We start from the raw sequence: 15,383 nt of genomic DNA on the forward strand, positions 1-15,383 counted from the left end.
CCAGCTTACTTATTTATCTTGAAGCCAGTAGAATTCTTGCCATTGGGAGGAAAATTGTGGGTAACCACATAGGTTAAAAATTAGATGAATGTTCCTATTACGTCTTCACCTCAATTCACTTCTCCCCCTCCCTCCCACACTTACATTGAATTATATCACCATTTATAACATAGTTGAGTTTATAGGCAATTTCACTACAAATAAAAAATGCCAGGGATGCATAGTTCAGCTGGTAAAATCTAAAGCCATAAAGAAAGACAATAGAAAACTATTCATTTCTAAATGTTTTACAAAACAAAGTGTAGATTAATGTCTTACAGGCTGTTATTTAACACACAAAGAAGCCGACATTTAATTTATTCCCTAAAAGTGCCCCAAAGAATATCTGCAATGACCAAGGCAAAAAAGTCTTAATTTTCTTTGGTAAGAAGCACCCTATTCTCTCAGATTAAAAAACAAAATTAAAATACTCTGACAAAAAAAACGAAAGACCCGAGTTACATGATACAATCTCTAAAGCTGGATAATGGAAAGATGACTCCGTATTTCTCTCTTCTCATTCATTTACCTCCTATACATGAGTAAAGGCATAAAGCAGCAAGAATACAATTGATTCCAAACAACTTGGAATTTTATTGTAAACATCCCATAAAGAATGGCAACAAATTAGTCCAGTTTTTTCTTGGAATTATAATTGCTTATAATAACTGACAACTGCCAAACAAAACACCTTTTATAAACCAAGCCAATTTAGTTTACCTTTCTTTAAAGAATTTTAGCCTAATGGCCATTTTGTCCATATATACAGCATTACATCAACTATTAACTAAATGATTTTCCATCTTAAAAATTTTTGGATTCTAAGAACAAACATAAGATACAGTTTTGTTAATACTGTGTAAGGGATTACAAAGGACAAGAATGGTAAGTTACAGGACAAAAAAATAAATTACTGATTGCCATCACCACAGTATTGTTTAAAGAATTAACATTTTCTGTACTGCCTAATGTGTGTTTGGTGACATATGTAAAAACACATTTCCCAACTGGGTTTCTGAAAGTTTTTGCATGTGATTTTTAAAAGTCAATTACCAATGGAGATTTTAATATGCATGAATAGTTTTAATTTTAGAAAATACTTATCATGCTTTTTTATGCCAAAGTCTCACGTTCTAGATTTAATTAAAATAAGTATAACAAATGGGCATACATATAACAAACACATGTTAACTTTAAATTGCAGGGCCTTACTGCTGTACTTCTCCTATCAATGAATCAGAAATTGTCAGTGTTGTTGAAGTGTACTAAGGTAGGTGGAGTTTTTATTGCAGAAAGAAACGTGAGGATAAAAGTAAGCAGTGAAGCAAAGATTGAAAAGGAAATAATCAAGGATAAGGTTATATAAGAAATATAGAAACCTGAGTGCTATCCATATTTCACAATCAGCACCACGAAAAATTTTTAACTTTATATTGGAATTTAATCAAAACTTGGTAAGCTGAAAAAGAAATTTTGCTAAGAAATGAAAAGCAAAAAGGCATCAAAATATTTCCCACTAATTTTTAATGCAAACTTTAAAAGTGATTTTCAAATATTCTATTTTCAATAAAATTTTCACAAAGCTTCATGTACCACAAAATGTTGGGGATGGAGTTAGTATTTTAAAACAATGGACTTTAAATGTCAAGTTTCTTTCCTTCCCCCAGAATGAAATTATTCATTTCAGAACTCAAAATGCTATAATTGTTTAAAATGCTGGACATCATAGTATACTAGTAATAGCCATGATGTAAATCTCCTTTTTGTGCATATGAAGATTCTAACATTGAAGATAAGTACCAGTTGATAAATGTGCATAAAATGATTCCCAAGATACATATATGAGTAATAAGGTGTTTAATTTATCATTACCACAAACATACAAATTTTGAAAAATGCTCAAAAAGCTATTTTATCAAAAAGTTAGAAGTGGCATTCACATCTTTCAATCATTCTGTTGCTGTCTGATGACAAACTATCCATGGAATTAAAGCAAAAACAACCAATAAAGATAAATCACTCAGAATTATTTCAAAGTATTGGAAAGCGGAGTTAAGTATCTGAGATCTGAGCACACAGTTGTGTAGAATCTGATTTGTGAATTTTACTTAGTTTCTTTAGCCTCTGGATATACAGAAGAATTCTAGCCATAAGCCTGATCACTGGGGAGGGAAACAGAGAAAAAAAAAGAAACAAAAGGGCAAATGGAGTTACAAGTGTAGAGGGACACAGGTATATAACAGAAAAACTGGACGACTTATCTCAAAGGTATGATGAAATGGATGATCAAACAGTGTATACACCAGCTAGGAGGAATGTAGAGGCAAAGAACTGGTAGACGGTATATGGCTGCCCTCCGTATGAAATATTCTTTATTTTTAAATGTCTGAGATCAAGTGTGTTGAGTTTGGGAAAAAATCTACATACACACACACACATTCTGGAGAGCATCCTACTGCTAGAAGAAATAAATGCAGCAAGCCATCATATGGATGAAACAAACAATTCCGTTTTTATAAACATATACACATGCTAAGACTATAAAGCTGGGAATTGAAACATTATTAGCATTCATGAGAAATACTACAGCTCACTGACTATTAATATCTAGCATACGATTAGACTTAAACACTCATGGATCTAAATGTAACAGTGGCTTTTCTTAGCAATGCAAAGATTTAGACATTTCTTCCAAATTCTTAGCTCATTTCCTACTTGTTTTGCTATGGCTGAACCAAGATCTTATTTAGGTTTAAAGGGCCTCTAAAAACTAAAGTGATAAAGTATTCAAGGTGACACAAATTATGACACATTCACAGGAGCTGGTGTTGCAATAAAGCAAATATAAAGTGAAAAACAAACAAAAAAGTCCAGATATAAAAGTAAAAATACTATCTTCCAAACTTTTATTTTCACACCTATTAAAATAATTTGCATGCAAACAGAAATTATCTGTTTGTTTTGTAATCAATGATAATTATGCCCATCCAACATACCCTGGTGACTAACTTTTTAAATCCTAATAAGTGAAATCAACACTACAGCAAAATGCTGTTCTCACTAGTATTTTCACAGTATTTCACTACATATAAAATATGCTTAAAAATGTCTTCTGCCTTATTATTCTAATTATCTAAACCTAGAAAATCTTGACATTTGGGGAATATATGTAGCATTTATATTTTTCAAAATAAATTATAAATAAAGCTCCAGATAGCTAAAATCACACAAATGGCAAGTCTTCTACATTTCAAGAGGTCAGCTCTTCATAGAAGAATGTCAACAAAAATTTCACACTAAAATGATACACCTGATACACATTTGGGTATATCCATGAATTAAGTAACTATGTTACTTTGATTAGGGTAGGTCAAAGTGTTATTGGTTCCAGGAAAACACAGGCACAATTTATTTAATGTAAATGCCCAAGAGATGAATAACATTTTAGCAAAAATCAAATGCAGAGTTTCAAATATGAAACATTTTTGAATCTGTACTATGGTTAAAAGGTAGAAGCTGAGTTACAAACAGAAGTAGTTTTGGTTTAGTGAAAAAAAGACAACTGAAAAACATGAGCTTGGTCTTCTGACCAGTAACAGAAATGAGTGCCATTAACAATTCACAATAATACTTTCTTAAAGCCTGAACATCATTTCTACTGCAAGTAAAAATTGCTTAAAGATGTTAGTCCAAAAATAGCCCCAATTCCCTCACCACCAAAAAAGCAAATTATGTATATACTCCTTCCTCTGCACTTAAGGATTTTCAGATGCATGAAATGATTGAAAGTATGAGACAAATATATTAGCTCAAGAAATATCCTGGGATGCCTAGGTATACCTTCAAAAGTTTGTTTTATTCCATAAGCCTGATCTAACTGCAACGAATCTGCTACTACAAAATCAGAGAAGAGTATTATCCCTCTCACCCCCAAAATCTAAGTATTGTGTTATAATAAGTTATCTGCAATCTCTCAAATTTGAGGAGTAAAATTGATCTTAGAATTCAAGCTCACTTATGGAACCATGTGCAATCTACTGTTGTAAACATGACCATAAGGGTTTTAAAGATTTTTTTCATCTATAAAATAATGATTCAAAGTATCTGTGTGCAGTGCAACGAGGTTCTTTTCTGAAAGACTGTAACAGAAGAACCCATTGGAATGGTATGAACAGAACCTATCAGAGTTAATTCAAAATATTAGCTAGCCAATACATTCCAACTCAAACTAGGTGCTTTGTTAAATTTTAAAGTTCAAATGAAAACCAGTAACTCACAGTTGTTAAACAGTAAGTGGTAGCAGAGATATATAAGCAGTAGTCCAAATCTACTTACACAAATATGTTCTAAGAAAAGCCTAAAGTGGAGCATACTATACTTATGAAATTTTGTTAATTACAAATATTAATGAGAGCTGACTTAATTATTAACAATATCTCAGCTTATATGAGTATTCATACCTACCAAGCTCTATCTATTTTTCCTTAGTCAGTAATGAATAACAGCATCTATTTTCCCTAATGTTTCCAGTAGTTGTAGTTAATAGAGGTAGCTGAGCTACTATTCAAGAAGTCATTCTTTATGGATGAGGATTTTTCAAATGTTTAAGTTATTCTTTAAGCTACACAATTTCTATTAATGCAATAAAATATAAGAGGAAAAAGAAAATAGATGCAAGAAACTTTTGCATTTGGCACCTTGTCTAGATTGATACCTCAAGTATTCTTTTTTAATAAAGTTAATGCACACATCAGGACACACCACAAAGATTTGCTACCTATTTACAAGGCACCAACCCTTTATCACCTTTAACATGAATTAAGCAAATCAATGAAAAGCATACCAAGACCCCCCCCCCAAAAAAAAAACAACAAACTGTAGTATAAATATATACTTCAGTTCAGTACAATTCATGAAAGTTTGGCCTGGGAAGAATAAAATAATTCAGATCATTCTTACAATATAGAAACTGTAAACATTTAATAGCTGCCTTTAGGATTGGTGTATTGTGCAAAAGTTATTATTACTGGGTATAGGAATCAACATGGCAAAAACAAACTATATAAAACTCTGTAAGAAGGTGCTATACTTCTGTAATAAAAAAGCAAAAGAGGGAAATTGATAATCCATTGAGATAAAAATGTCATGCTACTCTTAAGAAGCAAATGCTCCTTTAATGTAGTAAATCTGTAGTGTGTGTGTGTGGGGGGGGGGGGCAGAATTTCTTTTAATTTAAGGCCTAATGAGTAAGGCTTCTTTTAACAAATGAAGTATGGAGATCTGAAGTCTTGAAACAAATGTATACCGGCATAATGGAAAAGCACCAATGTGAAAGGAAGCAGATGTCCCCACACAACTTGCTTCATAGATTTCCTGGTAAAATTCCCTGCAGTAGAAGGCCATTGAATTTTTAAAATTATTCTATATTTATCAACTGTTAATAATTCCATCCCATGAGATGGCTAACCCTGGCTTTTTCTGTCATTTTACGCACTCTGCCTGACCTGGATGTACCAAGATTCAGAGGATCCTCAGTGGATACAAAATTGTCATTATCAGAATCATCATTATATAAAACAGTCCTCCTGCCTTGGTTTCTTGTTTTAATTCGAGGCAGTCTACTGAAACGGCCCGAAAACATGGTATCAAATTCATCATCGGCAATACGTGCACGTTTGGCTCTGGTGGCTCCTCTAGAAGCACCTCTTCCTCCTCTCCCCCTCCCTCTCCCCCTTGTGCCACCTCCACCTCTCCCTCGACCCCCTCGTCCCCTGCCACCTCTTCCTCTTCCTCCTCTACTCCATCTACCCCATCTGCCCCATCTGCCTCTTCCTCCTGTGCCTCTCATCTTCCAGTTTCTTTTTCTACTGGCATGTTGCCTTCTGAGTTTCCTTTTAGGTCTGGTTTGTATGAATTTGCTATAGTCATGGTCTCCATCTAAATAATCTTGATCTGTTCTGGAAGCTGATTCAGAGTCAGAATCGGAACCACAGGTACTTTCAGAACTTAAACTGGATCCTAACTCTCCACTCTCTGAGGAGGATAAATGTGAATTTTCTTTTGTTTCTTTTTTCTCTTTCTCTTCTCCCATGATTTCATCATCTTCTGATGCAATAAGTAGTTTTCTCTTGATTCTTGTCCGGAGCTCTCTGCCATCACCATTTGTAAGGGGTCCATCAAGGGAGTGATCTAAATCAAGATGAAAGATTTTTAAAAGTTAAAGTTGGACTTTAATAAGATGGTTATTTAGGTTCAAAAGTAAAATATATAGTCTTTCAAAAACTATTTAGACCCAAATACAGATGAGGAAAGATCATGGAGGGTGCTGGAGTATGAACTTAAATTTGTTGGAAATGTAAAATACTAAAGTTCTGGGTTTTGTCTGCTTTGGGGGGGGATTATTGGGGGTGGGTTGGTGACAGATGGCGAGACAGTTGGGCAGAAATTTTAAAGGCTGAACTTCCGAAAGAATTATCCAGGCACAAGAGTTCATTCATTCACTCACAAATATTTACTGACTATCTACAATGGGCAAGACATTGCTAGGAAGGAGCTCAGAATATGGCGATGAATGAGACAAAGACTCTGCTCTTGTAATTTATATTTTAATTGGGAGAGGCTGACATATAATCAAGTGAATAAATAAATTATATAATTTTAAGTAGTGTTAAGTGCTATAAAGAAAAAGAAAGAGGGCTAAAACAAAAAGAGTGCTAGTAGATGGGGGAGGGAAGGGGGTATATTTTAGATAGGGAAGACTTTTCTGCAGAGGTGGTGTTTGCGCAAAGAACTGAATGAAGTGATATTTGGGGAAAGTACATTCTAGCAAAGGAAACAGAAAGAAGGACAGTGTGGCTAGAATGGAATATAAAAACACGGCATGGTAGGAGATGACTGCAAATTGAGGGTTTTAAGCTGGAGAACGACAGGATCTGATTTACATTTTTAAGAGTATTCTGGTAGAGAACAGATTAGAGGGAAGAAGATTGGAAGCAGAGACCAGTTGGGAGACTATTGCAGTAGTTTAGATAAGGAAGGATGCGCCAATAGAAGTGATGAAAAGTGATTAATTTGGAATATATCCTTCTAGAGGGGTCACCAGAACCAATCTTTAAAGGTTGAAATGGTAGGACTTGCTGGGGGATTGGATATCAAGTGTGAAGAATGGAATTAAGGCTGAATCCACAGTTTTATGATCTGTGAGTAATTCTGCTAAATTGGAGAACAACTAAGGAAGAAAAGGTTTGGGCAGAGGGGTGGAGAAAACAAGATTCCAGTTTTTGATGCTACTAAAGATCAAAGTAGAGGCATCAAAAAAAGGAAACAACAACAACAACAAAAAAAACAGGAGGATAGAAGTCCAGAGCTTAGGGGAGAGGTGGGAGCTGGACATATAGTTTGGGCAATTTTCAGTAAAGGATACAGTATTTAGGGTCATGAGAACTGGGTGAGCTCATTGAGAGAACAAGTAAAGAGAGAGAAAGTGGCTGAGGACCGAGACCAGGAATACTCCAAAACTTAAAGAAAGAACTAGCAAAGATAATTGAGAAGGAATGGCCACTGAGGTAGGAGGAAAGCAGGAGAGTGGATTAGAAGGATTGCAAGGAAGAAAGATTAGGGTTCTGTGATGACGTTATTACAAGATTATTTTAAATAGTCTAGGCTACAGACTAAGTTGATAATATTAGAAAGTGTAGACAAGATGATCAGAGTTGTAGAATTCACAGAACTTGGCAACTGACTGGATATGAAAGGTAAAAGGAGAGTCAAAGAACAGTGTAATGTTTTTTTTTTTTTTTTATTGTGCTTTTTTTTAATCATCATTTTATTGAGATATATTCACATACCACGCAGTCATACAAAACAAATTGTACTATCGATTGTTTACAGTACCATTACATAGTTGTACATTCATCACCTAAATCAATCCGACACCTTCATTAGCACACACACAAAAATAACAAGAATAATAATTAGAGTAAAAAAGAGCAATTGAAGTAAAAAAAAACACTGGGTACCTTTGTCTGTTTGTTTCCTTCCCCTACTTTTCTACACATCCATCCATAAACTAGACAAAGTGGAGTTTGGTCCTTATGGCTTTCCCAATCCCATTGTCACCCCTCATAAGCTACATTTTTATACAACTGTCTTCGAGATTCATGGGTTCTGGGTTGTAGTTTGATAGTTTCAGGTATCCACCACCAGCTACCCCAATTCTTTAGAACCTAAAAAGGGTTGTCTAAAGTGTGCGTAAGAGTGCCCACCAGAGTGATCTCTCGGCTCGTTCTGGAATCTCTCTGCCACTGAAGCTTATTTCATTTCCTTTCACATCCCCCTTTTGGTCAAGAAGATGTTCTCCGTCCCACGATGCCGGGTCTACATTCCTCCCCGGGAGTCATATTCCACGTTGCCAGGGAGATTCACTCCCCTGGGTGTCTGATCCCACGTAGGGGGGAGGGCAGTGATTTCACCTTTCAAGTTGGCTTAGCCAGAGAGAGAGGGCCACATCTGAGCAACAAAGAGGCATTCAGGAGGAGACTCTTAGGCACAAATATAGGGAGGCCTAGCCTCTCCTTTGCAGCAACCGTCTTCCCAAGGGTAAAACTTATGGTAGAGGGCTCAACCCATCAAACCACCAGTCCCCTATGTCTGTGGTCATGTTAGCAACCATGGAGGTGGGTTAGGCGAATACCCCTGCATTCTCCACAGGCTCCTCAAGGGGGCACTACATCTTTTTTTTTTTTCCTTGTTTTTCTTTTTTTTTTTTTTTTAACTTTCCCTTCTTTTTTAAATCAACTGTATGAAAAAAAAAGTTAAAAAGAAAACAAACATACAATAAAAGAACATTTCAAAGAGACCATAACAAGGGGGTAAGAAAAAGACAACTAACCTAAGATAACTGCTTAACTTCCAACATGTTCCTACTTTACCCCAAGAAAGTTACATAATATAGCAACATTTCTGTGAACTTGTTCCTACTATATCCATCAGAAATTAACAGACCATAGTCATTTCTGGGCATTCCCAGAACGTTAAATAGCTTATCGGTTCTTCTTGGATTATTGTTCCCCCTTCCTTAATTGCTCTCTACTGCTAGTTCCCCTACATTCTACATTATAAACCATTTGTTTTACATTTTTCAAAGTTCACATTAGTGGTAGCATATAATATTTCTCTTTTTGTGCCTGGCTTATTTCGCTCAGCATTATGTCTTCAAGGTTCATCCATGTTGTCATATGTTTCACCAGATCGTTCCTTCTTACTGCCGCGTAGTATTCCATCGTGTGTATATACCACATTATTTATCCACTCATCTGTTGAAGGACATTTGGGTTGTTTCCATCTCTTGGCAATTGTGAATAATGCTGCTATGAACATTGGCGTGCAGATATCTGTTCGTGTCACTGCTTTCCGATCTTCCGGGTATATACTGAGAAGTGCAATCGCTGGATCGAATGGTAGCTCTATATCTAGTTTTCTAAGGAACTGCCAGACTGACTTCCAGAGTGGCTGAACCATTATACAGTCCCACCAACAATGAATAAGAGTTCCAATTTCTCCACATCCCCTCCAGCATTTGTAGTTTCCTGTTTGTTTAATGGCAGCCATTCTAACCGGTGTTAGATGGTATCTCATTGTGGTCTTAATCTGCATCTCTCTAATAGCTAGTGAAGCTGAACATTTTTTCATGTGTTTCTTGGCCATTTGTATTTCCTCTTCAGAGAACTGTCTTTTCATATCTTTTGCCCATTTTATAATTGGGCTGTCTGTACTATTGTCATTGAGTTGTAGGATTTCTTTGTATATGCAAGATATCACTCTTCTGTCAGATACATGGTTTCCAAAAATTTTTTCCCATTGAGTTGGCTGCCTCTTTACCTTTTTGAGAAATTCCTTTGAGGTGCAGAAACTTCTAAGCTTGAGGAGTTCCCATTTATCTATTTTCTCTTTTGTTGCTTGTGCTTTGGGTGTAAAGTCTAGGAAGTGGCCGCCTAATACAAGGTCTTGAAGATGTTTTCCTACATTATCTTCTAAGAGTTTTATGGTACTTTCTTTTATATTGAGAACTTTGGTCCATTTTGAGTTAATTTTTGTGTAGGGGGTGAGGTAGGGGTCCTCTTTCATTCTTTTGGATATGGATATCCCACTCTCCCAGCCCCATTTGTTGAAAAGACCATTATGGCTCAGTTCAGTGACTTTGGGGGCCTTATCAAAGATCAGTCGGCCATAGATCTGAGGGTCTATCTCTGAATTTTCAATTCGATTCCATTGATCTATATGTCTATCTTTGTGCCAGTACCATGCTGCTTTGGCAACTGTGGCTTTATAATAAGCTTCAAAGTCAGGGAGTGTAAGTCCTCCCACTTCAGTTTTCTTTTTTAGAGTGTCTTTAGCAATTCGAGGCATCTTCCCTTTCCAAATAAATTTGATAACTAGCTTTTCCAAGTCTGCAAAGTAGGTTGTTGGAATTTTGATTGGGATTGCATTGAATCTGTAGATGAGTTTGGGTAGAATTGACATCTTAATGACATTTAGCCTTCCTATCCATGAACATGGAATACTTTTCCATCTTTTAAGGTCCCCTTCTATTTCTTTTAGTAGAGTTATGTAGTTTTCTTTGTATAGGTCTTTTACATCTTTGGTTAAGTTTATTCCTAGGTACTTGATTTTTTTAGTTGCTATTGAAAATGGTATCTTTTTCTTGAGTGTCTCTTCAGTTTGTTCATTTCTAGCATATAGAAACATTACTGACTTATGTGCATTAATCTTGTATCCCGCTACTTTGCTAAATTTGTTTATTAGCTCTAGTAGGTGTATCGTTGATTTCTCAGGGTTTTCTAGATATAAGATCATATCATCTGCAAACAATGACAGTTTTACTTCTTCTTTTCCAATTTGGATGCCTTTTATTTCTTTGTCTTGCCGGATTGCCCTGGCTAGCACTTCCAGCACAATGTTGAATAACAAGTCCTTGTCTTGTTCCTGATCTTAGAGGGAAGGCTTTCAGTCTCTCACCATTGAGTACTATGCTGGCTGTGGGTTTTTCATATATGCTCTTTATCATGTTGAGGAAGTTTCCTTCAATTCCTACCTTTTGAAGTGTTTTTATCAAAAACGGATGTTGGATTTTGTCAAATGCTTTTTCAGCATCTATTGAGATGATCAATTGATTTTTCCCTTTTGACTTGTTAATGTGTTGTAATACATTGATTGTTTTTCTTATGTTGAACCATCCTTGCATGCCTGGAATGAACCCCACTTGGTCATGGTGTATGATTTTTTTAATGTGTCTTTGGATTCGATTTGCAAGTATTTTGTTGAGGATTTTTGCATCTATATTCATTAGGGAGATTGGCCGGTAGTTTTCCTTTTTTGTAGCATCTTTGCCTGGTTTTGGTATTAGATTGATGTTAGCTTCATAAAATGAGTTAGGTAGTGTTCCATTTTCTTCAATGTTTTGAAAGAGTTTGAGTAAGACTGGTGTCAGTTCTTTCTGGAAAGTTTGGTAGAATTCCCCTGTGAAGCCATCTGGCCCTGGGCATTTATTTGTGGGAAGATTTTTGATGACTGATTGGATCTCTTTGCTTGTGATGGGTTGGTTGAGGTCTTCTATTTCTTCTCTGGTCAGTCTAGGTTGTTCATATGTCTCCAGGAAATTGTCCATTTCTTCTACATTATCCAGTTTGTTGCCATACAGTTGTTCATAATATCCTCTTATAATTTTTTTAATTTCTTCAGGATCTGCAGTTATGTCACCTTTTTCATTCATTATTTTGTTTATATGGGTCTTCTCTCTTTTTGATTTTGTCAGTCTAGCTAGGGGCTTGTCAATCTTGTTGATCTTCTCAAAGAACCAACTTTTGGTGATATTTATCCTCTCTATTGTTTTTTTGTTCTCTATGTCATTTATTTCTGCTTTAATCCTTGTTATTTCTTTTCTTCTACTTGGTTTAGGATTGGTTTGCTGTTCATTTTCTAGCTTCTTCAGTTGATCCATTAGTTCTTTGATTTTGGCTCTTTCTTCCTTTTTAATATATGCGTTTAGTGCTATAAATTTCCCCCTTAGCACTGCTTTTGCTGCATCCCATAGGTTTTGGTATGTTGTGTTCTCATTTTCATTCGTCTCTATATATTTAGCAATTTCTCTTGCTATTTCTTCTTTAACCCACTGATTGTTTAGGAGTGTGTTGTTTAACCTCCAGGTATTTGTGAATTTTCTAAGTCTCTGATGGTTATTGACTTCTAATTGTATTCCATTGTGGTCAGAGAATGTGCTTTGAATAATTTCAATCTTTTTAAATTTATTGAGGCTTGTTTTATGTCCCAGCATATGATCTATTCTGGAGAAAGTTCCATGAGCACTAGAAAAGTATGTGTATCCTGGTGATTTGGGATGTAATGTCCTGTATATGTCTGTTAAATCTAATTCATTTATCAGATTGTTTAGGTTTTCAATTTCCTGATTGGTCTTCTGTCTGGTTGATCTATCTATAGGAGAGAGTGATGTGTTGAAGTCTCCCACAATTATTGTGGAAACATCAATTGCTTCCTTTAGTTTTTCCAGTGTTTCTCTCATGTATTTTGTGGCACCTTGATTGGGTGCATAGACATTTACGATTGTTATTTCTTCTTGCTGAATTGCCCCTTTTATTAGTATGTAGTGGCCTTCTTTGTCTCTCAAAACATCCCTGCATTTGAAGTCTATTTTATCTGAGATTAATATTGCTACACCTGATTTCTTTTGGCTGTAGCTTGCATGAAATATTTTTTTCCATCCTTTCACTTTCAGTTTCTTTGTGTCCCTGTGTCTAAGATGAGTCTCTTGTATGCAACATATTGATGGTTCATTTTTTTTGATCCATTCTGCGAATCTATATCTTTTAATTGGGGAGTTTAATCCATTTACATTCAACGTTATAACCGTGAAGGCATTTCTTGAATCGGCCATCTTATCCTTTGGTTTATGTTTGCCATATTTTTCCCTCTCTCTATTAATATCCTTTATTGTACCCATACCGAATCTCTTTAGTACTGAACCTTTCTCCAAGTCTCTCTGTCCTTTCTTTGTTTCTCTGTCTGTAGGGCTCCCTTTAGTATCTCCAGTAGGGCAGGTCTCTTGTTAGCAAATTCTCTCAGCACTTGTTTGTCTGTGAAAAATTTAAGCTCTCCCTCAAATTTGAAGGAGAGCTTTGCTGGATAAAGTATTCTTGGCTGGAAATTTTTCTCACTCAGAATTTTAAATATATCGTGCCACTGCCTTCTCGCCTCCATGGTGGCTGCTGAGTAGTCACTACTTAGTCTTATGCTGTTTCCTTTGTATGTGGTGAATTGCTTTTCTCTTGCTGCTTTCAGAACTTGCTCCTTCTCTTCTGTGTTTGACAGTGTGATCAGTATATGTCTCGGAGTGGGTTTATTTGGATTTATTCTATTTGGAGTTCGCTGAGCATTTATGATTTGTGTATTTATGTTGTTTTGAAGATTTGGGAAGTTTTCCCCAACAATTTCTTTGAATACTCTTCCTAGACCTTTACCCTTTTCTTCCCCTTCTGGGACACCAATGAGTCTTATATTTGGACGTTTCATATTATCTATCATATCCCTGAGGTCCATTTCGATTTTTTTCAATTTTTTTCCCCATTCTTTCTTTTATGCTTTCATTTTCCATTCTGTCATCTTCCAGGTCACTGATTCGTTGTTCAACTTCCTCTAGTCTTGTACTATGAGTGTCCAGAGTCTTTTTAATTTGGTCAACAGTTTCTTTAATTTCCATAAGATCATCCATTTTTTTATTTAGTCTTGCAATGTCTTCTTTATGCTCTTCTAGAGTCTTCTTGATTTCCTTCATATCCCGTACTATGGTCTCATTGTTCATCTTTAGTTCTTTGAGTAGCTGCTCTAGGTGCTGTGTCTCTTCTGGTCTTTTGATTTGGGTGCTTGGGCTTGGGTTATCCATATCGTCTGGTTTTTTCATATGCTTTATAATTTTCTGTTGTTTTTGGCCTCGTGGCATTTGCTGAACTTGATAGGGTTCTTTTAGGGTTTGTAGACCTATTGAAGTCCTTATCTCTAATTTATCAGATCTACAGCTTCGTGGAGTACACTTTCTCTAACTAACCAGCAGGTGGCGTCCACGAGCCACCTGTTCTCCACAAGCCAGTTCTCCCCTGCTTAGCCTTTTTGGTGAGTGGGGGAGTGAGTCTTGTGGGGCCCAATTGGTGTACCAAGCTTGCGTGTGTAGTTGGTGTTGCCTGCCCTGTATGTGGGGCGTGTTTCTGGGCAGTCGGGGAGGGGTGTGGCCCTAACAACCAAATCTCCCTGATGATCCTAGAGTTTTAAAGCTGCTGCAATAGTCTAATCCTTCAGTTCAGTCCTGCCACAGTTTGTCTCTGCCACTGACCCCCAAGTCTTTGGTATTGGCGTATGGCTCCTGAGACTTGCAAGTGGGCCCCTCTTCCAGGCTGTGCACCTCGGGTCCTCTGTTGAGGGATGACTGTGCTATGTCACAGGTGAGTGCCATCCCCCCAGGGCAGTTCTGGGCTGCTGGGCTGTGTAGGGAGGCTCCCAGTCTGCTCAAATGATGGCTGAATGGGGCTTTGTTAATTCACACTGCTCCACCTTCCCAGCTCTGGGACAATCAGCTGAGGTTGCAGGGAAGGCTAATGTCCACGCCCAGTTTTGTGGTGTGTGCCTGTTATTTGAAGCACTTCCGTCACACTGGGTTGTCTGGGGCAGCTCTGGGCTATGGGGCTGGCGATGGGCAGGAGTGTTTCCTGTCCACCAGGATGGTGGCTGTGAGCGGACACCCCCGTTTTCTTGGGAAGTTGTGGTGTTTAGTGAATTTTCTCAGCCACTGGATTATTGCCTTTTGTCTCAGAGCTCTCTTAGTTCTGCTCTTGACTTGAGGTGCCAAAATTGCAATTCTTTGAAGCTTTCTGTATTGGGCTTCTTAGAGTAATTGTTTTAGAAAAAGAAAAAAGGATTAAAAAAAAAAAAACAAAAAAAAAACAAAAAAAAAAACAAAGGGCCCTCCTCAGAGATCTAATGGGTTATTAAAATGCTAATAGACAAAGCAACCAGGGCCATTAAGGAAAGGTCCACAGGGCAGAGAGATCAGCTTTTCTTCGGGATTTGCATATGCGTCTCAAGGCCTGAGCTCCGCCCTTCCCCTTTCTGTGTTCACCAGAACTCCAAAAATCCTCTGCTTTTATTTTGGAGTTTTTCGTGTTATTTTTTTTTTCTATGCCTGTCTCCTCTCTGCTGGGCTGGCAGCTCTCAGATTCTCTGGTGTCTGGTCTCAGTCTATCTATGGTTGGAGTATGGATCAGTAGAATGAGTTTCCGAGA

At 36.8% G+C, this 15,383-nt stretch overlaps 1 protein-coding gene across 1 annotated transcript in view; it reads right to left on the minus strand.

Moving 5' to 3' along the window:
* Positions 1–613: 613 nt before the first annotated feature.
* BRWD3 (bromodomain and WD repeat domain containing 3) overlaps positions 614–15,383 on the minus strand; it is a 227,938-nt gene continuing 213,168 nt past the window's right edge. Inside the window, 1 exon segment of the mRNA XM_037821172.1 lies at positions 614–6,228. Within this exon segment, the coding sequence (XP_037677100.1) occupies positions 5,477–6,228 (752 nt within the window). The 3' untranslated portion in view covers positions 614–5,476.

The sequence above is a fragment of the Choloepus didactylus genome, chromosome X, assembly GCF_015220235.1.
Source record: "Choloepus didactylus isolate mChoDid1 chromosome X, mChoDid1.pri, whole genome shotgun sequence".
Lineage (NCBI taxonomy): Eukaryota > Metazoa > Chordata > Mammalia > Pilosa > Megalonychidae > Choloepus > Choloepus didactylus.